The following is a 26,490-nucleotide window of genomic DNA, read 5'->3' as shown; positions in this document are numbered from 1 at the left end:
AGTTCCAGAGAATACAGTCCCAGTCTCTTCAATCTCTCATCATAAGACAATCCTGCCGTCCAGGAATCAGTCTGATGAACCTTCATTGCACATCATATATGGCAAATATATCTCTCCTTACACACAATGCTTTGGGTATTATGATTCATAACTCTCAAACAGCAGGCAATGGTGTGCAAGATATTGAGTCTGCACAGAAGGAGCAGTATGAATCTTGCAGCTGTTTCTAGATTGCAGGCTTCTAGATTTATTGCAGTTTTTTACGTTATTATAGTAATTTTATTTTACTAATATGAGATTTTTTTCCATTTTGTTCTATTAACATTCAAAAAAACAAAAGTAAACAAAAAAATAATTTTTTTTCAAATTGACTTTTTTTGAACTTTTTTTTAGGGGTCTACAGTGAACTGCAGGAGTTTATTTCCAATTCTTAAATCAGAAATTGAAAAAAAAAATCTGTATGTATTATAGAGGGTGTTTTATTAAACACTGCAAAGATTTTTTTTGAAAAAAATTCCTCTCTGGAGCTGACCATGTGTGGGACTTTCCAGAATGAAAACGCAACTTCTTCTGTTTAAAAAATACTTCAGTTTTTTATTTTATATACAAGGTGTTACTGAAACATCCTTTTTTTTAGGCTTAATGTTATTAAGGCCACATATAAGGTACACATTGCTTTGGTAGTAGATTTGGAAAAATTATTATCCAGTAGGATCAGTCAGGGTGACTGACAGGAAAGATGAAAAGGTAGTTCAAAAGTCTCTTGTGGCTTTTCCTCCATTAAAAGGATATTCAGTTTTTGGAACAGTCGAAGGGGATAGTCTCTCTGAGGAAAATGCAAGGGCCAGTCAGTTGGAACAATTCTTATGTTAGGCAGCGGCTTGTTACAGGGGACGCTCCTGCCAGGGCATCGACAGAAGATTCTGCGGCAGTAAGCATAAATTTAGGATGGTTTGTTGCTTTTCTGGTGCTAGGATTAAGGATGTTTCTAAACATTTCAAGCATACTGTTAAAGGTGAGATTGAGAAGCCAGAAATTATTGTCAACATTGGTAGGAATGATATTTTTGGAGAAAAGATTAAATCAGTACAGAGTAAATTGAAGAGGCTGGGTAGAAGATTAAGAAATAAAGCATTAAAAGTAGTAATTTCTGGTTTACTCCCCAGGCCAATTTCAAACAAGGGATAGAGCAGAAGGTTAAAGGAGGTAAATCAATGGCTGAAGAGCTGGTGTATTGTTCAAGGATTCAGGTTTTTGGTCAATTGGTATGTCTTCCGTTCGAAAAGGATCGGTCTAACCTAAACTGGAAAGGGACCAATATCTTGGTTGGGACATTTGCTCATTGTAATAAGGAAAACTTTATATTGATACAGAAGACGTGTGGAGGAATTCTAAGCACCAGTGTAAATGGAAGGATTGATGGGTAAGTTCTGAACGTGAGGACAGCACGTCAATTAGAAAGGAATGAGGTGAGTCAGAGTATGTAGTAATTCTGAGGAACAAAACTGCATTCATTTCAATGCAAGGGGTTTATTTGGTTCGTAGTAAGGCCTTTGACTTTAAGTCACATGGGATTCAGGGTGAGCTTGCCAATTGGATACATAATTAGCTTAATGACAGGAAACAGACAGTAATGGTGGAGGATTGCTTTTCAGACTGGAGGCCTGTGACCAGCTACGTTTCACAGGGATCGGTTCTGGGTCTGCTTTGGTTCGCCATTGATATAAATGATTTGGATGAGAATATAAAAGGCATGGTTAGTAAGTTTGCGGATGGCACCAAAATTGGTAACATTGTGTACAGCAAAGAAGGTTTTCTAAGATTACAATGGGGCCTTGATCAAATGGGTCAATGGGCTGAAAAATGGCAGGTGGAGTTCAAACTGGGTAAATGCGAGATATCGGCGCTGCCTCTTGCTCCCCAGAGGAGCTCGAACAGTTCATCCACTTCACCAACACCTTCCACCCCAAACTTCAGTTCACCTGGGCCATCTCCAGCACATCCCTCACCTTCCTGGACCTCTCAGTCTCCATCTCAGGCAACCAGCTTGTAACTGATGTCCATTTCAAGCCCACCAACTCCCACAGCTACCTAGAATACACCTCCTCCCACCCACCCTCCTGCAAAAATTCCATCCCCTATTCCCAATTCCTCCGCCTCCGCCGCATCTGCTCCCACGATAAGACATTCCACTCCCGCACATCCCAGATGTCCAAATTCTTCAAGGACCGCAACTTTCCCCCCACAGTGATCGAGAACATCCTCGACCGCGTCTCCCGTATTTCCCGCAACATGTCTCTCACACCCCGCCCCCGCCACAACCGCCCAAAGAGGATCCCCCTCGTTCTCACACACCACCCCACCAACCTCCGGATACAACGCATCATCCTCCGACACTTCCGCCATCTACAATCCGACCCCACCTCCCAAGACATTTTCCCATCCCCACCCCTGTCTGCTTTCCAGAGAGACCACTCTCTCCGTGACTCCCTTGTTCGCTCCACACTGCCCTCCAACCCCACCACACCCGGCACCTTCCCCTGCAACTGCAGGAAATGCTACACTTGCCCCCACACCTCCCCCCTCACCCCTATCCCAGGCCCCAAGATGACATTCCACATTAAGCAGAGGTTCAGCTGCACATCTGCCAATGTGGTATACTGCATCCACTGTACCCGGTGTGGCTTCCTCTACATTGGGGAAACCAAGCGGAGGCTTGGAGACCGCTTTGCAGAACACCTCCGCTCAATTCGCAACAAACTACTGCACCTCCCAGTCGCAAACCATTTCCACTCCCCCTCCCATTCTTTAGATGACATGTCCATCATGGGCCTCCTGCAGTGCCACAATGATGCCACCCGAAGGTTGCAGGAACAGCAACTCATATTCCGCCTGGGAACCCTGCAGCCTAATGGTATCAATGTGGACTTCACCAGTTTCAAAATCTCCCCTTCCCCAACTGCATCCCTAAACCAGCCCAGTTCGTCCCCTCCCCCCACTGCACCACACAACCAGCCCAGCTCCTCCACTCCACCCACTGCATCCCAAAACCAGTCCAACCTGTCTCCGCCTCTCTAACCTGTTCTTCTTTTCACCCATCCCTTCCTCCCACCCCAAGCCGCACCCCCATCTACCTACTAACCTCATCCCACCTCCTTGACCTGTCCGTCTTCCCTGGACTGACCTATCCCCTCCCTACCTCCCCACCTATACTCTCTCCACCTATCTTCTTTTCTCTCCATCTTCGGTCCGCCTCCCCCTCTCTCCCTATTAATTCCAGAACCCTCACCCCATCCCCCTCTCTGATGAAGGGTCTAGGCCCGAAACGTCAGCTTTTGTGCTCCTGAGATGCTGCTTGGCCTGCTGTGTTCATCCAGCTCCACACTTTATTATCTTGGATTCTCCAGCATCTGCAGTTCCCATTATCTCAAATGCGAGATGTTGCATTTTGGTACAAGAAACAAGGGTAGGGTTTGTACAATTAACAGTTGGACCTTAGGTTTGAGTTATAAAGAAAGGCTAGATAGTTGGGACTTACTTGACTGGAATGTAGGTGGTTGAGAGGTGAACTGAAAGAGGTTTATAAGGTAATGGGAGGTATAGATAGAGTTGATGATAGTTGTGTTTTCCCTGAGATGGAGAATTTCATGTCAATGGAGCACATTTTTAAAATGAGAGGAGAGAGATTAAAAAAAAGGTAAATCTTTTACAGAGAAGGTGGTTTGCATGTGGAACGAACTTCCTGAGGATGTTGAAGATGCAGGTGCAATTACAATGTTTAAAAGACATTTGAATGGATACACGAATAAGAAAGGTTTGGAGGGATGTGAGCCAGGAGCAGGCGGGTGGGACTAGTTTGGGATTATGCTCGGCACGGGCTAGTTAGACCACAGGGTCTGTTTCTGTGCTGTATGACTCTATGACTCTAGATGTGGTCTCATCAAGGTTTTAAGAGGAAGTCTTCTTTACTGTTGTACTCAAATCCTCTTTCAATAAATGTCAACATACCTGATGCCTTCCCAATTACTTGCAGCACCTACACGTTAGATTTGAGTGACTTGTGTCCATGAGCACCCAAGTACCTTTGGACATAAACACTTTCCGATTTCTCACTATTTCAGAAATAAACTGCTTTTCTTGTTCATTCTACCAAAGTGGATAACCTCACACTCATGTTATTTTCCATTTATCACACTACTACCCACTCACAGCCTGCATAAATCCCCCGAAGCCTTTTGTACCATCCTCATATTTCCTATTCCAACCTAGCTTTGTGTCATCATAAGCCTGCAAATACTACAATTGGCCCCCACATCCAAATCAATGACATGGATTGTGAATGATCCTTGTGGTATCCCAATGTCCACAGCCTACCAAGGTGAGAATAACTTTATTAACCAAATTTATTAAACAAACCTTGATCCATTGCAGAATACTGGTCCAAATCCAATGCATTCTGCTTTTGTTTACTAAGCTGCTATGCAGACCTTATCAAAAGCCTTCTGAAAATCCAAATACACTCTGTCACTGATTTTTCCTTATCTGCTCTGCTAGCAGTATCTTCAAAAAACTCCTGGCTTCCTTTTCATGGATCCATGTTAAAACTGCGATGTTGGCTTGAAAGGGGGTCAGAGACATACAAATTTGCTGATGGTACAAAAACAAGTGGGAGAGCCTGTTGTCATAAAAACATAAGGAATCTGCAAAAGTCTAGGGATAGATTAGGTGAGTGGGCAGATGGAGCTTAATGTTGGAACGAATGACATCATGCACTTCTGTAGAAAGAAAGAACCAAAAGGCACATTTTTATTTCAATAGAGATAGACTGCAAAAGCATGTAGCACAGAGGGACCGGAGAGTTGTTAGGCATGAAACACAAAACATTGCATGCACATGAAAGCAAATAATTAAGATGACAAATGAAGCTTTGGCCTTTATTGCTCGAAGATATGAGTTTACAACTATTGGTGAGGCCGCTCCTGGTAAACAATTTTAGTCCCTGTATGCAAGAATGGATGTGATATACAATTCTACAAAGAATGCTAATAAGCATGACAATTGGGAGTATTTAGAATCCAGCAAATTGATCAAAAAGTCAATAAAAATGAAAAAAAGATTATAATTCAACAATTTAATGCAAAAAAGATGAAATAGCTGAGGCATTGAACAAATACTTTCATCACAGTAGGAGACACAAGTTACTTATCAAAAATGGAGGGTAACCAATGGCTAATGAGATTGAGGAACTTAAAATAATTAATATCAATGGAGAAAAAGTATTTGAGAAATGTCATGCACCAAAATTCAACAAGTTTCCAGGATGTGAGGGTCTACTTCCTAGTTTTATGAAAAAGGCAGCTGAAGTAATAACATGCTGGCTATGACAATCCAAAATTTTCCAGATTTTAGAATGGTTTGAACAGACTGAGAGTGTTAGCGAATGGAACACTCAAGAAAGGTAGAAGGGAGTAAACTGTACAGGCCAGTTAACCTGACATCAGTTGGGAATGTACTGGAATACATTTATAAAGAATTCTTAACACTAATACACTTAGAAAATCACAGAATGCTGAGACAAAGTCAACGTTTTTATGAAGGTGCAATATGTTTGACAATTTTATTGGAGTTTTGTGAGAGTCCAATTAATTGATTATAGGAAACAGATAGATATGGTATTTTTGGATTTCAAAAGGTATTTGATAAGGATGAAAGGATAATTCGCAAGCTACACAGGCAATATTTTAGCATGAATAGGAGGTTGGTTGATGGACAAGAATCAATTAGAGTGGAGGAAATTTCAAGTTGACACATGTGATAAGTGATATGCTGGAAGATTCAATGCTGAGGCCTCAGGTTTTTACAATGTGAGTTAATAACGTGGACAAAGAGTCAGAGATTAATGTACCTAGGTTTGCTGATAACACAAAGCTAGGTATCAATATAAGCTATGAGGAAGACACAAAGACACCACGAAGAGAGACAGACAGGTTAAGTGGCAGGGCAACAAACATAATCTGAGGAAGTAGGAAATATTTTGTTTGTTGTTAAGAATGGGAAAAGAAAGGCTTTTTTAAAAAGGCTTGAATCTTTGTAAATGCTGATGTTCAGAGAGACTTGGGTATACTCGTATATTGAGCACACAACATTATCATGTGGGTACAGAAGGAATCAGGAACGCAAATGGCACGTTGTTGTTTATTGCAAAGAGATTAGAGCGTAGGAGTAAGGACAACTTGATACAATTGTGCAGAATTTGGGTGAGAGTTCACCTGGTGCACTGTGCAAAAATTTGGTCTCTATATCTAAAGGAAGGATATACTTGTCCTAAAAGCAGTACAGTAAAGGTTCACTGGATTGAGATCGGAGCACTGCCACATGAAGACAGGCTAAATAAATTGGCCCTCTATTCTCTGGAATTTAGAAGACTGAAAGTTGATCTCATCCAAACATGAGTGAAGAGGCCACTCAGTGGTATGCATACTCTGCCAAGCTACATCGACACAATGTCACATTATATTATAATATTTATGCACAGCTAGCTGATCTTTAGTCCCATAAACTCGCCAACAGAATTTATTAAGAGCTTGCATCTCATATCCAACAATATGTTCTGTCAATTCTATTCACATTTGACAGCTCTGACAACTTCCATCCCAGCAACTAAGAAAATCCACAATAATCTAAGAAGAAATTCATAGAGTAACAGAGTAATGCAGAATGTAATGAGTTTCTTTGGCCATGGTGTCCGTGTCAGTCATCAAGCATTATCTATTCTAATCCCATTTCCCAGTTTTTGGCCCATAAATAATTGAAATGCCAATAGAATCACAAGGTTTTCAAAACACTTCTTAAATATTATAATGGTTCTCACCTCTACCATCCTTTCAAGCAGTGATTTCCAGAAAACTACCACACACTGGGTGAAAAAATTCTCCTTAAAACCCCTCTAAATTATCAGATGTGGAAACAGAAATAGGCCATTTAGGCTAATGAATCTGCTCTGCCATTCAAAGAGATCATGGCTGATCTGATCATTTTCAACTGTCTTGCTGCCTTATCCCCAATAAACCCTTGTTTTCCATGCTGATTAAAACTCTGTCTTTTCAGTCTTGAATATACTTACTGATCTAGCCCCAGCTTCCATTGCTGTAAAGAATTCCATAGATTGACTACCCTCTAAGAGAAAAAAAAAATCCTCCTCACATCTGTCGTAAATGGGTGATTCCGCACTCTGAGATTATGCCTTCTGGTCCTAGACTGTCCTACAAAGCGTAGAAACCTTTCTGCACCTATCCTGTCAAGCCCTGAGAATCTTATTTTTTTAATAAGGTCTCCTCTCATTCTTCTAAACTCCACTGTGTAAAAACTCAGCCTACTCAAACTTTCTTCATAAGAAAATCTTTCCGTTTCCTGAATCAACTTAAATGGCCCTACTCTGGGCTGCCTCCAATGCCAGTACATCTTTCCTTAAATAAGACTTCTGGTCTGACCGACAACTTGTATAGTTTCAGCAAGACTGCCCTACCTTTATGGTCCATTCCCTTTAAAATAAAGGCCAACAATCCATTTGCCTTCCCTGTTACCTGCTGAACTTGGATGCTAAATTTTGTGTGATTTATACACATGGACCCCCTATGCCTTCTCCCCATTTAAATAATATTCAGCTCTCCTTTTCTTTCGGCCAAAGTGCATAATCCCCATTTTTCCACATGAAATTCCATCTGCGAAATTTTTGCCCACTCACTTAATCTGTCCTTATCCCTCTATAGACTCTATGTCACCTTCATTATTTGCCTTCCCAACTAATTCTGTGTCATGCACAAACTTCAATTATACATCCATTTGTTATCCGAGACACTATCATATATTGTAAATAATTGTGGTGTCAGTACTGATCCTTGTGGCACTCTACTAGTTATAGATTACCATTCTGAAAGTGACCCCATTACCTCAACTCTCTGTCGTCTAGAAGTTAGCCGATTCTCTATCCCCACTGTTATATTATCTCGAACATCAGGGACTCTTATCTTATTAGACAGTCTAATGTATGGTAACTCATCAAATGCCTTCTGGATATCCAAATATGTTACATCTTTAAGTTACTCTATTTGTTACCTCCTCAAAGAACTAAAATTTGTCAGGCATGATTTTTCCTTCATGAAGGCATGCTGACTCTGCTTGATTTTATTACAATTTTCTAAATGCTCTGCAATTACATTCTTTATAATAGATTTTAATGTTTTCCCAATGATAGATGCCTGCCCCTTACATTAAATCTATGCTGCCTGCTAGTTTACTTCTCTAATAAGGGAAAATATTTATTCCTATTGATCCTGTCTATGACCCTAGATTTTGTAGATCTCAATGAGGTTCCCCACCCCTGACATCTCTACTGCAAGGAAAGCAACCCTAGCCAATGTAATCTTTCTCCATAGCTGAAACACTCCAGCCCAGGCAACATCCTAGTGAATCGCTCGTGCATCCTCCCCAATGCAAATCATATCTTTTCTATACTGTGGTCAGCAGAATTGCACAGCAACTGAACCAAAATCATACAGAAACTTCTAATCTTGTATTCAATGCCTCGACTAATATAGGCAAGTATCCCATATGCATTTTTAACCAGCCTAGCCACTTGCCCAGTTGCCTTCAAGGATCTACACATAAGCAATTGCCACTGTAATCTTAATAAAGAACAATATAACCAGCAGTTTTGGTAGCTGGCTTTTTAAAGTGCCAAAGTCCTTCAACAGTCCTTGGCTTTTATTAAAATCAGTCCTTTTCCCATTTCAGTCCACACTCAAAAATACAAAGAAAGCCTACAATCTTTACAGGTCTCCATTCTTATATAATGAAATGCGTTTTCAAAAATGTACTTCTTTATAAAATATGTTATATATAAAAACAAACATACAAGCTTTACATTCATTCATCCTTCTTTCAACTTTATAAGGCCTTATACCATCATAGCATTCTTAAACCTGTAATGTATTCCAACATTTTACACTCAATGCATCTGTAATTACGTTACGTTTTCCAATAATTTTTCATTAAATGGTTGAAACAAGTTACTCTGTCAGAACAGTCCTGCATTTTGCATTTTCAAATTTTCAGCAAATGCCAGTACATTACGATTATTGTAAATTAAAGTTTGCTAGTTATCATTTTGGACATCAACTTCAAAAAGTTGAAGAGCCAATAGCATTTCTGATGTCTCTTTTTCTACAGCAGAGTAGTTCTTCTGATACTGGTTTAGTTTCTTAGAGGAGTACTCTACTGACTTTTGTATTCTGGACTCATTATACTGCACCAAGAGTCCACCAAGTCACTAGCATCAATTGCTGTTTGGTAAGGTCTGGAAAAAGACAGGGGTGATCAATACTGCTTCACTTCTTAGGATTTCCTTCAGTTTCTCAAAGGCTTCCTGGCATACTGCAGATCATATCACTTCTGTTTGTTTCTTTAACAAATTTGTTAAAGTTACGGCTACTGTGCTGAAATTATGCAAAAGGTTCACATAAAACCCATACAGAGTATGATCCTCTCAATGTCTCATTCAGTTCCAGGAACAGTGAATTCTAATACAGCCTTCACATTCACTTTTTTTGGCAACACATGTCATTGTTCTACAATGCATCCTAGATAAATTACTCTTGCTTTTGCAAATTTACTTTTGGCTAAATTTATTAGTAAGCTAGCCAACCGTAATTACCTAAACATGTCCCACATGCTCTTCCCATATGTTACTGTATATCACATCATCAAAATAAACTATACATTTGGATAATAAAGTGTGAAGCTGGATGAACACAGCAGGCCAAGCAGCATCTCAGGAGCACAAAAGCTGACGATTCGGGCCTAGACCCTTCGTCAGAGAAGATGCTCTCTGATGAAGGGTCTAGGCCCGAAACGTCAGCTTTTGTGCTCCTGAGATGCTGCTTGGCCTGCTGTGTTCAGCCAGCTTCACACTTTATTATCTTGGATTCTCCAGCATCTGCAGTTCCCATTATCTCTTATACATTTGGGTCTCAACTATGACTTGATTAATAAGTTTCTGGATTACGTCTGGGGAATTCTTTAACCTAAATGGCACTATTCAACATTGGTATAATATATATTGTGTAACAGAAGTGGATATTTCTTTACTCATTAATGTTAATGGCACTTTCCAGTGCCCTTTCAATATATCAATCTCATAAAGGAAGAGGTACTGGCAAACCTATCAATACAACCATGGAATGGAGTACAAATCTGTCTTGTGACTTCATTTCCTTTTATCTGGCCTATATGAATCTGGTTGATCCAGCCTGGTAAGGAACTCACACTACCGATAAACTTTGGTGAGGCTCAATCAAATTGTTTTCCGCTCATGCTTATCCTACTGCGATCACAAGTAAGGATGCTGATTCATTGGTCCTGACTCTCCTTATGTCCACATCATGCCTAGTAGATGCAATGCATCCAGATATATCTCTCAAGATTATCATCTAAGCAGTGTTACAAAATCTTCCCATTATCATAGAGAACGCAGGGTTTCTGGGTTAACCGTCAAGCAATAATATCACCTTGGCCATTGCCTTCCTGGAGCCACACAAAAGCATCTCTGCATCCTCCTCAGAACTCATCCTCTCCCATTCAGCTTTGTGCAGTCTGCAAACTTGGAGATATTAAATTTAGTTCCCTCTTCTAAATCATTTACATCATGAATAATTAGGGGTCCAAGCACCAATCCCACTGATACCCCACCGATCACTGACTGCCACTCAGAAATTGATCCAGTTATTCCTGTTTCCTGTCTGCAGCCATTTTCTATCCATGTCAGTACATTGCACCCAATCACACACACTTTGATACGAGCTCATCTCTTAATTGTGACCTTATCACATGCCTTCTGAAAGTCTAAGTAAACCACATCCACTAGTTCCTCCTGATCAACCCTGCTAGTTACATCCTTAAATTCCAAAAGAATTGTCCACCATGATGTTTCTTTCGTAACCCAATGCTGGCTCTGTTCAATCCTGTCATCATTTTCCATGTCCTTTGCTATTAAATCTTTTTAAATGAACTAAGGCATTTTCCCTACTAAAGATGTCAGGCTAACCAGTCTACAATGATCTGTTTCCCTCCTTTTTCAAACAGCAGGATTACGTTAGGTACACTTCAATTGACAGGAACTGTTCCAGAGTCAATGAAATCTTGAAAAAATGACCGCGATTCCCTATTTCTTGGACCACTTCCTTAAATACTCTGGGGTCTAGACTGATGTTGGCCTTTAATCCCATCAATTTTCCTAACACCATTTCCCTGCTTGTATGGGTTTCCTTCATTTCCTCTCTCTCACTAGTCCTTCTGTCTCCAAACATTCCTGGAATGTTCTTTTGTAAAGACAGAGCCAAAATATGAATTAATTGATCTGCCATTTCTTTGTTGCCCATTTAGCCCTATTCTGTTTCTGATTGTCAAGGACCTACATATGTCTTCAATAACCTTTTTCTCTTCACATACCTATGGAAGTTTTTACAATCAGTTTGTATATTCTGTACAAGTTTACTTCAGTACTCTATTTTTCCTCACTTAATTAATCCCTTTATCCCCCTTTACTGAAATCTAAATCTAAACTGCTCCCAACCCTGAGATCTGCTGTTTGTTTTGGGCAATTTAAATGCCCCTTCCTTGGATCTATCTTAATTTTCCTTGTTAACCATGGCTGGACTTCTTTTCCTGTTTTATTTTTGTGCCAGACAGGAATGAACAATTGTGATCAGAGATAATGGGAACTGCAGATGCCGAAGAATCCAAGATAACGAAGTGTGATGCTGGATGAACACAGCAGGCCAAGCAGCATCTTAGGAGCACAAAAGCTGACGTTTCGGGCCTACACCCTTCATCAGGCTCTAGGTCCGAAACGTTAGCTTTTGTGCTCCTAAGATGCTGCTTGGCCTGCTGTGCTCATCCAGCATCACACTTTGTTTTCTAGGAATGAACAACTGTTCCAGTTTGCCCATGCACTCTTCAAATGTTTACTATTGCATATCCACCATTATCCCTTTAAGTAACATTTGCCAATTTATCATTGGCAACTCGAGCCACATGCCATCGTAGCTTCCCCTATTTAGCTTCAGGACCCTAGTCTCAGAATGAACCATGTCACTTTCCATCTTAATGAAGAATGATATTATATTATGGTCTCTCTTCCCCGGGGGACCTCATATAGCGAGAGAGCCAATTATTCTTGTCTCATGACACAATTCCCAGTCTAAGATGGCCTGTCTTCGAGTTGGTTCCTCAACATATTGAGCCAGAAAACAAGACTCTACACACTTCAGGAATTCCTCCTTTCCGATAATGTTACTGATTTGGTTTGCCCGACCCATAAGAAGATAAATATTATTCATAATTACAGCTGTACCTTAACTGCTTGCAGCTCTAATTTCATGATTCATGTCTTCCCCAACATTACCACAGTTTGGGGGGCCTATATACAATTCCTGCCATTGTTTTCAGTTCCTTAGTTTTTATGAGTTCTGTCCACGCAGATTCTACTTCAACAGAGCTAATATCTTTCCTCACTATTGTGTTAATTTTCTCTTTAACCAGCATTACTACCTCATCTCTTTTTCCTCTTTGTTTGTCCTTCCTAGAAACTAAACATCCCTGGATATTTGTTTTAACCTATTTGCTTAATTTATCCACTTCATTGCGAATGCTTCACACATTAAGTCACGATGCCTTAAGCCTTCTTACCATTTTCAATCCTGTTCAAAGTATTTAGCATTGTGGTTTGATTTCTATCACATTCTTCATATTTCAATTCTGACTTTTGTTCTTGTCCTTGGTTTGCACTCTACTGTCTTACTGTTTAGGTTCCTATCTCCTGCCATAAGCTTAAACCAACATTAAGGATTTAGCTGTGATAATGGGGACTGCAGATGCTGTAGAATCCAAGATAACAAAGTGTGAAGCTGGATGAACACAGCAGGCCAAGCAACATCTCAGGAGCATAAAAGCCAACGTTTCCAGCCTAGACCCTTCATCAGAGAAGGGGATGGGCAGAGGGAACTGGAATAAATAGGGAGAGAGGGGAAGGCGGACCGAAGCCTCCGCTTCCCTAACCTGTTCTTCCTCTCACCCATCCCTTCCTCCTTCAAGCCACACCTTCATTTCCTACCTACCACCTCATCCCGCCTCCTTGACCTGTCCATCTTCCCTGGACTGACCTATCCCCTCCCTACCTCCCCACCTACACTCTCCTCTCCACCTATCTTCTTTTCTCTCCATCTTCGGTCCGCCTTCCCCATCTCCCTACTTATTCCAGTTCCCTCTCCCCATCCCCCTCTCTGATGAAGGGTCTCGGCCCGAAACGTCAGTTTTTGTGCTCCTGAGATGCTGCTTGGCCTGCTGTGTTCATCCAGCCCCACACTTTGTTGTCTTGGATTCTCCAGCATCTGCAGTTCCCATTATCACTGTGGGCATCATCCTCTTTTCTCAAAAGTGCAAGCTGAGAAACCACACAGTCAATCTACCTACCTTCAAATCATTACTTTTCATTGTCCCACGCAATTTACTTAACTCTGGATCTGCTTTCTGAGCCTCAATTAAGAAAGGTATGCCAAACACTTGTTTTGAATTATCCTCATTCTTAAATAAAGTTTATCTCAATAAACTTAAATAGAGGAAAAGGGGATTATCTTTCCTTTAGAGAAAAAAACATCTTCATATCTCTCATCTACCCTACGTATTTCTTCAGCACTCTCAGTTCCCATGTAATGGCTGTAATTAAAGGTACAATTTGATCCATTGCCCTTTCCTTCCTTCATTCTTACAAGCTCCAATAAGTCCTCAGGGTTTCCCTCACAATTTCTAATATTCTCAACAAAAATGTCACTTGTTAAAATGGAAACACCTGAGCTTCTAATTTTCACCCCCACCTCAGCACTTCCCCTTCTGATCTGAGAAAACCTTGGGGCATTCCCAGCTATCCATTCTTTACCCTGGCTATGTGCCTTCCCTAAACTCTCCCAATTTCTATCCCTTTTGAATTTATGAGAGTAATGGGAAGATGATTTAGCTTTATGGATAACATAATTGGGAGCTATTTTTGCTGCTTATTTAGCAGTTGCAACCCTTTAGTCTTCACCATGGTTTCTTATTACAGAAGACAGCATGTTTTTAAATTCCTCTAAGAGAATAATCTTACATGATTTTAGCTTCCAAAGCTCACATCTACATGTTAGCATTATTTTGCTTAGCCTTTTCGAACTCAAGATAGGTTTGCTCAGGCTGTTTTCTTAGCTTCTAGAATCTTTATCTTTATGCCTCAGACATTAATTCACACGCAGCCAATATGCTTTTCTTTACAGCGTTATATTCCCAAGAAACTTCCTGCGGCAGTAAAGCACACATTTACCTATCAACATATTGTGCAAGAACAGCGCCAGACTTCTGCCCAATTCAATTGTCTCGATATTTTTTCATACGATATGAAAGATGCCTCCACATGCTTTTCCTCAAATGTTGGTAAGGCCTGTGACAACTTCAATGTTTCCTTACAGGACTTCATATTATGGTTCAGATTCTCCCTGCATCAGTATTTAATATCTCCTATTCCAAATGCACCATGGGCAGCATGGTGGCTCAGTGGTTAGCACTGCAGCCTCACAGCGCCAGGGACCCAGGTTCAATTCCTGCCTCGGGTGACTGTTTGTGTGGAGTTTGCACATTCTCCTCATGTCTGTGGGTTTCCTCCAGGTGTTCCGGTTTCCTCCTACAGTCCAAAGATGTGCAGGCTAGGTGGATTGGCCATGCTAGATTGCCCATAGTGTTCAGGGGCGTGTCGGTTATAGGGGGATGGGTCTGGGGGGATGCTTCAAGGGTCGGTGTGGACTTGTTGGGCCGAAGGGCCTGTTTCCACACTGTAGGGAATCTAATCTAAAGCTTACACTCTTTCACATTCTCTCTTGCAATTCTAATTATAGTTTTCTCATGTCTATTTTTTCCATTTCTATTTCCTTGTCTTTATCTGCCTGCTTTTTTCTGCTATCACTAGTGGCATCTCACTTTCTCTTCATGCTCAAGGTGTTTTAACCATAACTAAATATTTGACTTTATTTGATTTATTACTGTTATGTGTACTGAGGTACAACGAAAAGTCTTATCTTATGTGCTTTCGGCAGATCGTACTATATATATGCAACAGGGTAATAGAAGAGTGCAGGACATAACGTTACAGATGCCAAGAAGGTGCTGACAGAGATCAACATTTACATTAAAGTGGTCCATTCAAAAGGGAAGAAGCTGTGCTTGAATCTGTTTATTCATGTGTACAAATTTTAATATCTTCTGCCTGATGGAACTGGTTGGAGGACAGTATAACCAGGGGTTGGAGGAGCCTCTGATTTGAATATGGGATAACACAGTATGGAGTTGGAGGAACACAGCTGGCCAGGCAACATCGGAGGAGCAAGCAAGCTGACGTTTTGATGTTTTGGAGTGATTTGAATATCACCTGATTCTGAGGTTTCAATGCCTGGAGTATTTGGTCTCGCTTGTATTCCCTCTAAACATTAGTACCATGCATGTCCTGCGTCATATTTGCCTTCTTAGCTCTGTTAGGCAATGCTCCCTCCAGTTTACCCAGCAATTCAATCACCTTGGATTTTCTAAATTTCCTTCAGACTGCTGGGGGCAATCTGCCACCTGCAGGAAATCCTTCGACATTTCTACTGTCATGTCTTAAAAGCAGTATTGAATTTGGTATTTTCCTTCATCTGTGTTACTTATAAGACAACGCACAAATCCTTGTTGCCTCTGTTTCAAAATCAATCCAGATTAAGCCTCCTAAGATTGTCATACCTCACAGGGGTGGCATGCTGGAGTTGTGACAAAAAATAAAGATTTTATCAAAATATGCAACATTTTCCAACTTAGCTGCCTTTGCAGACTTAAGTTAACACAAGTCACAGACCAGGTTTCTGTAGATAACAAGAATTACTATTTATTACAAATAAATAGACACTTGTTCTTGGTAAACAATGGTGAACTGTCAACATATAACTCTACAAGTGAACATTCAGCCCCCCAAGTCAGTTTTGCTATTCAATGAGATCATGGCTGAACTGTGGCCTAACTCTATATTCCTCCCTTTGGCCCATGTACCTCAGTACCTTTGCTATCAAAAATTTACCAACCTCAGACTTAAAATTAACAACTAGTCTACCACCCATTGTGCATTCAAGTGCTTTCTAACATCTCTCCTGAATATTCTGGCCTTTCTTTTAGACTAAGACTGCTCAGCCAGTAGAAATAGTTAAAACTCTGAACCCTTTATAAAATTCCTCTACAAACAAATACAGACAAATGAAACATTGATGTTACGAACGGAGGGTAAATCTGGGAAAGTAGTTCAATGGCCCCTGCCGACAGGGTTCACTGAAATGCTCTGATTGTTTGTCAGGGCTTATTGTTTATCAATCTATTTCTTCCCTGGGTGTTTCATACTTCTTTGTAGGAGGCAGAGTGACTGGTTCATAAACTATCAAATCTCTAACGTACAGTGACAGGCTTTCTTCAGGCGTTAGTTTTTTTTATAACTGCAGAAAGAACACCACCAAATTCTGACCCCCAGAGGTCTGAAGGGTTCTGCCATATTGCTCATTCTCACAAGGTGTTCACCTTGGAGCCAATCACACAGGTGTTGCTAGGCAGGAGGTGCTTGTCATTGGCAACTGATCACCACTCCTCTGACCAATGAGCTACTTAACACTGTCCAAATCTGAATTACAGGATTTTACACATCCTGTAAAACAGCACTTACAGTAAGTGTTAGTAACTGGCTTTACAAAGTGCAACAACACTTCAACTATCTTTGTTTTCTAAAACATACCTTTTCCCATTGAAACACAGAAATATAGCGGATAGGATCAGGATTGGGCCATTTGATCCCTTGAGCCTGTTCGCTATTCATTATGATCGTGGCTGATCATTGAGCTCAACACCCTAATCCTGCCATTCCCCCATATCCCATGATCCATTTAGCCACTAGAGTTGGACCTACATCCTTCTTGATAACGCAATGTTTTGGCCTAAACTGCTTTTTATGGGAATGAATTCTACAGGCTCACCACTCACTGGGTGAAGAAGTTTTTCCTCATCTCAGTTCTATTTACCACACCGCCAATTTTACTGTCATCTGCAAATTTACTGGTATGACCACTATATGCATGTCTGAATTATTAATGTACACTACAAACTGCAAGGGACCCAGTACCAAACTCTGTCAAATGCCATTGAACACAGGCTTCCATTCACAAAGCAACCTTCAAACAGCACTCTATCCCTCTTGCTGCTGAGCCACTTCTGAATCTACCTTGCCAAATTGCCCTGGATCCCAAGGGTAATTCCTGACCTGTTTTCCGTGAGACACTTTGTCATAAGCCTTTCTGAAGTTTATATAAACAACATCAGTTGCACTATCCTCATCTACACACTGCCACAAAAAAGTCAACCAAATTTGCTAGATCTGATCTCAGACTGACTAAGACATGCAGACAATCCTTGATGAATCCTTGTGACTCCAAGTGGAGAAAAATTCTGCCCCTCAAAATTTTTTCCAGAAGTTTCCCCACGACAGACGTTATTTTCACTGGCCTGTTGTTCCCAGGTTTATCCCCACCACCCTTCTTGAATAATGGTACATTAACTTCTTCCAATCCCCTAGCAACTCTCCTCTCCTGTGTCTACAGATAATTTGAAAATTAAAGTCAAGGCCACTATAATCTCTATCTTTGCCTCTCACAGCTGCCTAGGATATATCTCCTTTGGGCTTGGGATCTATCCAGTTTTAGTCCTGCTAATACTTCTTCCTTTTCAATACTAATTTGTTCACATTTATCACAAGCACAATCACACTCACCGACTTCTCTACTCTATGTTCTTCAAAATAGCGATTACAAACTAATCATTAAAAATCTCAAGATAATAAAATGTGAGGCTGGATGAACACAGCAGGCCAAGCAGCATCTCAGGAGCACAAAAGCTGACGTTTCGGGCCTAGACCCTTCATCAGAGAGGGCCTAGGCCCGAAACGTCAGCTTTTGTGCTCCTGAGATGCTGCTTGGCCTGCTGTGTTCATCCAGCCTCACATTTTATTATCTTGGAATCTCCAGCATCTGCAGTTCCCATTATCTCTGATACTATTAAAAATCTCGTCTGTCTTCCGGTCCCACTTAGGTTTGGTCTCTAATAAGCCTTCTGCCTTTAATATACCTAGAAAACATATTTGGTCTATCCTATATTTTACTAACCAGTGCTTTTCATGTCCCCTTTATTTAAAGAGCTGTCTGCATTTACCATACTTCCCTAGGGCTTCAACTGTTTTTAGCTTTTGATAACTACCATAAGTTTCCCTTTTATTCCTTATCCAGTCCTGCATATTCCTCAACATTCAGGGTTCCTGGACTTGTTTGCTGCCTCCTTCGCCTGTACTGAAAGATGTTGGCCCTACACTCTCACTATTTCCTGTTTAATTGCCTCCCACTGCTCTGACGTAAATTTCTCTACAAGAAACTGCCCACAGTCCACTTTAGCCAGATCCCGTCTTATCAGAATTAAGTTGACCAAATTAGAACTTTTACTTCCAGCCCAATTTTATCCTTTTCCATAACTACTTTAAAACTTACTGAGTTTTGGTCACTCACAAAAAATCCTCTTCCACTGACAGTTCTACCACTTCATTCACTTTGTTTCTTAAAATTGAGTCCAGCACTGCCACTCCCTTGTAAGGTTTTCTACTTTCTGGATCCAAAAAGCTCTCCTGGACACAGAAGTCAATTCACCCTTCTTCCTTTAAAAAAATTCCAGGATCCTGACCTACCTCCACAGCTTCGACAAAAACTAATGATTTATTCCTTGGATCATAACATTCTGTGTGCCAGTTTCATCAATTTTTTGAGATATGATGTTCACAACATTAAGAGTAAACCTCAGCCATACAAGTTTCTGAAGAGGCTTGACAGCGTAGACACAGGAAGTGATTTCCAGTTGCTAGGGAATATCCACAGAAATATATTTTCATGATTAAACTGCCGATTAAAGAGTGCTACCAATAACGAGAGAAAGAAATGAGGGACAAAAAGGTTGGACATAGAACATTACAGCACAGTACAGGCCCTTCAGCCCTCGATGTTGTGCCGACCTGTCATACCGATCTCAAGCCCATCTAACCTACACTATTCCATGTACGTCCATATGCTTGTCCAATGACTACTTAAATGTACCCAAAGTTGGCGAATCTACTACCGTTGCAGGCAAAGCGTTCCATTCCCTTACTCCTCTCTGAGTAAAGAAGCTACCTCTGACATCTGTCCTATATCTTTCACCCCTCAATTTAAAGCTATGCCCCCTCGTGCTCGCCGTCACCATCCTAGGAAAAAGACTCTCCCTATCCACCCTATCTAACCCTCTGATTATTTTATATGTTTCAATTAAGTCACCTCTCAACCTTCTTCTCTCTAATGAAAACAGCCTCAAGTCCCTCAGCCTTTCCTCGTAAGACCTTCCCTCCATACCAGGCAACATCCTAGTAAATCTCCTCTGCACCCTTTCCAAAGCTTCCACATCCTTCTTATAATGCGATGACCAGAACTGTACGCAATACTTCAAGTGCGGCCGCACCAGATTTTTGACCAGCTTCACCATAACCTCTTGGTTCCTCTATTAATAAAAGCTAAAACACTGTATGCCTTCTTGACAGCCCTGTCAACCTGGGTGGCAACTTTCAAGGATCTGTGTACACGGACACCGAGATCTCTCTGCTCATCTACATTGCTAAGAATCTTACCATTAGCCCAGTACTTTGCCTTCCGGTTACTCCAACCAAAGTGCATCACCTCACACTTGTCTGCATTAAACTCCATTTGCCACCTCTCAGCCCAGCTCTGCAGCTTATCTATGTCTCTCTGCAACCTATAGCATCCTTCGTCACTGTCCACAACTCCACCGACCTTGGTGTCGTCTGCAAATTTACTAACCCATCCTTCTACGCCTTCATCCAGGTCGATTATAAAAATGACAAACAGCAGTGGACCCAACACCAACCCTTGCGGTACACCACTAGTAACTGGTCTCCAGGATGAACATTTCCCATCAACTACCACCCTCTGTCTTCTTTCAGCAAGCCAATTGCTGATCCAAACTGCTATATCTCCCACAATTCCATTCCTCCGCATTTTGTACAATAAGGTTGACTTCCCATCTGCAGATTCAGCCTGCTTTGGACAGGGATGTAGGGGCTGACCGGAACATCCTGCATTGGCTTCTCTAATTACACTTATTTAATTAATTTAATTGTATGTGGGTGGACAGCACTGTTGGTTCCAATCCCACTTCCACAAAAACACAAGGTGATTTGGAACCAGACATCAGGCATGTTGGCCGGTAGGGCCACTTTTCAGTGTTGTTCATCTCTAAAACCAACTCCTACCCATTGGGTTGACTTCGCTCTGACAAAAATAAAGAAACAGAAGCTGCAGCTGTGGCTGGATCCAGAATCTATCTCCAGAGAAACAGTCAAACTATCAATTTTCTGGTTGAGGGGACCCTGAAGTTGGTCCAGAGAAAGCCTCTCCATCCAATTAAAAGCTCTTGAAGCCTGCATCTGAGACTTTTCAGTGTGAGAGGAGTAGCAGGCAAATAATAGGAGGTAATTTGCAGAGAGGAGACTTCAACATTAAGGTTCTACGTCTCCAACCTCTTCAGATCTTTAACTGAAAAGTGTGATTTAGCAGTCAGGGTAAAAGGGGCTCTGGGGCAAGGGGAGCCTCTCTTTAGGTCAGACTATAGCTGCTTATATACTCAGCTAGGGATTGCGATCTCTGAAGATTCCAGTCTCCCATCTGCAGATTCAGCCATCTTTGGACAGGGATGTAGGGGCTGACTGGAACATCCTGCATTGGCTTCTCTAATTACACTTATTTAATTAATCTAATTGTATGTGGGTGGACAGTACTGTTGGTTCCAATCCCACCTCCACAAAAACACAAGGTGATTTGGAGCCAGGCATCAGGCATGTTGGCCAGTAGGGCCACTTTTCAGTGTTGTTCATCTCCAAAACCAACTCCTACCCATTGGGTAGATCGGAACAAGAACATAAGTCCTAAAATGGCAGCATTTACAGTTCGTTTCCCCCTTCCCCTGCCATTTTTCTCACCTCAATTACAAGATAACACTATCTTAGAAGCTGGGTGAATGCAAAAGAACACTTGTTGCATTGCTCATGAATAGATGGCCTGACACAGTTATCATTTCAGGTTCATAGATAACTATACCCCTTTGAATAAAATAGCATACAAAAGGCTGCTGTGATCACGGAACCCATATACCAATTTATTTATTTGATTTATTGTTGTCACATGTACCTAGATACAGTGAAAAGTTTTGTTTTGCATGCAGGACAGGCACAGAATAACTGCTTTTGTAAGAAGCAGAGAGATAAAGGCATCATTTAGAGTGGAGAAGCCAAGGCACAACTTTAAAATAATATATAATATTTATGAAAACTGCATAATCAATTCAGAGATAACCAAGGCACTGAGAATAGCTGAAAATTCAGTTATTATGTGCATCTCTGCAACTAACTACTAAACCTGCCATGTCAGGACAGGTTCAGTAGTCACTTACAATATCCAGGGGTAGAAAAGTTCCATGGGACCATGAATAGTCTAGACAGATACCTATATAGCAACATAGTCTTCCAAAAATCAGAAGTGTCCTTAAAGGCTCCATTACATTCTGGCCTAAAACATGTTCCACTCGGAACAGAATTCTACTTAAAAGGATATCAGATCCCAAGTTAATTACCTAGTGACACAGTAATGGATTCTGTACCCACTGTCCTTGCCATTGGCCCTCTTGCTAATAATTCTTGGGAATTATAAGAGAGAAGGTTACCAATTTTTGGCCTCATGCAAAGATTTGCAGTTCATACAAGAGTAAGAAAATCTTTGGGTTTGAAGTAAATCTCATCAGTGCTTTAAAAAACAGAAAAATTATCAATCAGAATTCCCTACATTTCAGTCTTCTCATTAAATACTTTAAATGCTCGTGTATAATTTTGATGGCAGAGGAATTACTCTGGAATAAATCAGTGAGTAAGATGAATAAAAATTAAAATAAGGAAGATGGTCAGAAACGTCATTTGGTTAATTTGGGTCTCTGTCCTTAAAAGCTAAAAACCTTCACTAACTTCTCTGTAACAGTGTCAGTGGTACATTTCTTTGTGCAGTTATGGGTTCTTCCAGAAAATAGAATGGAATATATTCACTATTCATGTCAAACACCGAATTGGGGATGGCACGGGAAGGCTACATAGTAAACTCACCTTATTACTTCACCAAAACTGTTTCACCTCAGCTCAAAGCGTAACTTTTACTGAAATTTCCCATAGTAGTTGTTATTATGTTTTGTCAGAGTGGAAGTAGGTGTAGTTACCCTGTGACATATTGCTACTAAGGTTGCTTTGTGACTACAGCACTAACATCATGCAGTACCACAATGGCCAGTATCATATTGATAGTCATTTAGTCAATAAGTGTCAATCCCTTCCAATACTCACTGTTTTAAATAAAGCATCAGTAAAAAAATCTGAAAGAATCTAATTCATAATTCTTCATAAATTTAATTAGAAATTCACCCAATGCTTATCTTCACTGTGAACGGAATATGTGTCAAATGGAGGTTTTGTTGAAACTCAGACTGCTCAATAACTTCAGCGATTAAAAAGCATAGTTAAGGCAATGGACTTAATTACAGCTCATTAGATACAGCAACATATATATTATGTTACTCATCTAATCTGGATTGGGATGGGGGATTCATCTACAAATGAGACATGCCAGCCTTGCTATCAAAGCAATTACACTCTTGATAGATGTTGCTACCAAAAACACCATTTCAACTTCCATCTCTGTCTTTACAACATTTTCTGTCCAACTACTATTGCTTGACAAGCTCAATATTAAGATATTCAGCTGTTCTTGTAATGAGGCGTCTCAACTGATCCAGTTTTCAAAAGATTTGGCTGTTATTCTGGTATCCAAAATGGATGAGTTGAATGACTAAGTAATTGCACCTTGGATTCTATGGTTCACAGGGAATTAGTTAATGCTCGGATGCTGTGACAATTTAACAAAGCCAATGAAAGCTATGGGGTAGTTTGATGCATACCAGCACATCTTGATATGCCTGCCCTGTTAAAGAGGGCTGTCGTGGCTACAGTGGCAGTATCACTATATTCTGAGCAAGGAGGCTTGGGTTCAAGTACCACCTGCTTCAGAGGAGTGCAATAATATCTCTGAACAGGTTGATTTGAAAGAAGGATCTGCCCATTTAAGGCTGGTGTGATTACACTACCCTCAATGTATATAATAATCGTGATCATTATTTTTGGCTGGTGTGATTACACTACCCTCAATGTATATAATAATCGTGATCATTATTAATGATTGCAAAATCCAAAAAAGGGCCGTGGTCAGGGATGCAGCCAGGTTAAAGCATGTAAGGCTAGTTATGGCATTAGAACATTCCTCTTGAATACATGTAACCGAGGAACAACTTAAGACATGACGTCAACAGGGGAGGTTCTGACAGATTGATACCCTGAGGGTTGGAGAAAGCCTAAGGGCATCCTGACCAGTCACCAGATGTACCCACTAAAGACGTTGTCTCTGATGCCCGAGATTGTGCTGCTCTCACCTGTATGCAGTACCTCCAAAGCTGTGCCAGAGGCCCGTTTCTGATTTGAAGTCATGGTGCTGGCAGTGTTGATTTGCAGTCCCACACTCACGTCTAGCACCTCAGCTGGATTGTTGCACTGAGCACAAAGAGAAAGAACAACTGAAGAGATACATCTTCCAGAGTGTGGGAACAAATCATCAAGTGATTGATTTTTTCACCACTCCTCAGCACAAATAAATATCTTGTAGAGGGATTAAAGCCCAGGAGCACTACATCAAATAAACTGGACCATGCCTCAAGCTTCTAAAAGGTCTCATAGAAAAACACTGCAGTGCTGCAGATGGATATATTGCAGAATACATTCATCAAATGGAAGGTGGACCAACATTAGACAAAAGGGAGCGCCGCTAGCTATCATAAGCATGTCTGAGCCATCCCGCACTTTGATGTCGTAATTGCTTCCTATCTTCGAGTTTCTGCCTTTGCCCCATGGTGAAGAATCTATTGATTGGGTAAGAGAAAGAATAAGTTTTTTTTATATTATTGTCTTAATAATAGTTAATTTTTGTTAAGAATTTATTTTGATCTTGCAGGAATCACTGCTCTGGCATTCCTGACAGCCATAACGAAAACAAATCTGATGTCAGCAAGGTATTTCCTGTAAAGATGCACATGAAAATCTGTACTAAAATGGGCATATCACAAGCTAATATTAGCTAATTGTACAGTTAGCATAGTTTATCCAAGCGTACCGATGTTCAAAGAATTATTTCTCAACAATCTGTTTTATCGAGGTACGTGTTTACAGGCAGAAATTAAAGTGTGCATAGGTTTGGAGGTTGAAACAGAGGTCTGACTCAAAATGAGGGTAGGGATTGTTTAGCCTGTTTTCAGCATTACAGATAATAGTTTTACAAGGCTAAAGTATCACAGATTATGGTGATCTTCCATTTGATTCCCAATGCAAAAACAAAACTTTAAAAAAAAAGTTGTGAAGGCTTAATGAGAACACAGATTAATGTCACATCTCTGAGCCAATTCAGTCTTTGGCCTTCTTGGAAATGATATCCACCTCTTAAGCCCTTTAGTATTTCATTTGCTTGGGTATTTCAAATGCCATTGACAAGAATCTGACAATATGTCAAATTACACTGTCATTTTATGGTCTCTCACCAAATATTTAGTTTCTTATCAAATAGTACTTTGACTACCAGCATGACATCAGGGCACTGAATCTGGCGACCAGCCCAAACCCTAAACCTGCCGACATTTTGGCAGTGTCAAACACACAGCTAGAAGGCCCATGGCTCAGAACCAGCAATAAATAATATGCCCACGGTCCAACATTATCACTGGAGGGTTTTCCACCAATGGTCAGGCCTACTACCCTTGGCCACCTGATCTTTAAAATTAAATCGTTTACTGGCTCCTGGTCGCTTCTATGCTGAGGTGCTCTCATGCTCCTCAGCCTCCACTGGCAGCACCAATGCTTCCCAGTGCAGCAGCTGAGGCTTCTATGATGTGTGTTGACAGATTGCAATGCTTGCCTGGCAGTGATCAATTGGGAGGGCAAGTCCGGTAAATTGTCAATGCAGTCCAGCTGCCAGTGTGTGCTCATCATCTAAATAAAGTCCCAACATCAGTCACATTCTGCTCATTAATGCTGCTTCTGTCTATGCAGTTGCGGCCTGTATTACACAGTATTTTTACGATTTTGTCTTATATTCAGCTATTGTTTAGAACACAGTTTACAGGGCAGGCTATATAAGGCTATCTTGGATTTATTTCATTTTCCTAGGTGATGCTAACTGGAGCAACTTGGTTCAGAAAGCAACAAGCTTTGATACTTGGGTCGTCCACATCTTATTGTGAGATGTTTACCACGTGAAATGCGTGGGACCACTTCTACACTGCATTACAGAGAACCAACAAAAATTCTTTCACCAGGAGAAAGGACAAATCCAGTAACTGTAGGTCAGTCGGAGAAATGTTAGTGGTGAGGAAGTCTTTAAAGCCAGCAAGCTGGGACAAAATGAGTCAACATTCGGAAGAGTATGGGCTTGTATGTGAAAGCAAGCTTGGATTTATGAAAGGCGAGTCACGCTTGATGAATTTGATTGAGTTATTTAATGAAATAATACAGAAGGTTAAGGACTTTCAAAGGCATTGTTAAGATGTAATAACATTTGTGCCACCCAGATTGTTAGACAATGACCATGTCCAATAACTCCTAACCCTTTGATTGTCAATGGCATCATGATGGTTGAATGGCTCACCATCAACATCCTGAGCACTCCACTGATCAGAAACTTAACTGGAATACCATACAATGTTATGGCTACAAAAGCAAATTGGAGGCTGGAAATTCTGTAGGTAAGAAATTCGCCACCTCAAAGTCTGTCAGAGGAAACATACCAATGTAATACACATTGAGAAGTAAATACAGTAACATAATTCTAGGGCAGAGATGGGCAGAATGGGAAGACTTGTAGAAGATAAAATTTAAACAGAGATAAGTTGTGATTAATTTTAATAAGAGGAATGAGGAGAGGCAATAAAAACATTATGGTTCAATTTTAATGGAACAGTGCAACCCAGGATGCACAAACACAAGCTTTGAAGGTGCAGGAGAAATAGAAAAAGATTTTGAAATGGCATTCATGATTCTTGGCTTAACATGTAGAGATATAGATTACAAAAGCAAGGAAGTTATGCTAAACTGTTAGAAAACACTGGTTAAATTTCAACTGGAGCATGCTG

At 40.7% G+C, this 26,490-nt stretch overlaps 1 protein-coding gene across 4 annotated transcripts in view; it reads right to left on the bottom strand.

The window, feature by feature from the left end:
- The window catches only part of LOC125461330 (calcium-responsive transactivator-like), a 121,313-nt gene that overhangs the window by 24,451 nt on the left and 70,372 nt on the right, over positions 1-26,490 (bottom strand). For 3 of the 4 annotated variants that reach the window (XM_048549976.2, XM_048549975.2, XM_048549978.1), the window contains exon 11: positions 23,749-23,866. The exons of the other annotated variant lie outside the window; for it this stretch is intronic. In XM_048549976.2, the coding sequence (XP_048405933.1) occupies positions 23,749-23,866 (118 nt within the window). The remainder of the gene's footprint in view (positions 1-23,748; positions 23,867-26,490) is intronic. 4 annotated transcript variants of the gene reach the window in all.

The sequence above is a fragment of the Stegostoma tigrinum genome, chromosome 19 (genome assembly GCF_030684315.1).
Source record: "Stegostoma tigrinum isolate sSteTig4 chromosome 19, sSteTig4.hap1, whole genome shotgun sequence".
Classification (NCBI taxonomy): domain Eukaryota; kingdom Metazoa; phylum Chordata; class Chondrichthyes; order Orectolobiformes; family Stegostomatidae; genus Stegostoma; species Stegostoma tigrinum.
This window is presented reverse-complemented; position numbering and strand designations above follow the sequence as displayed.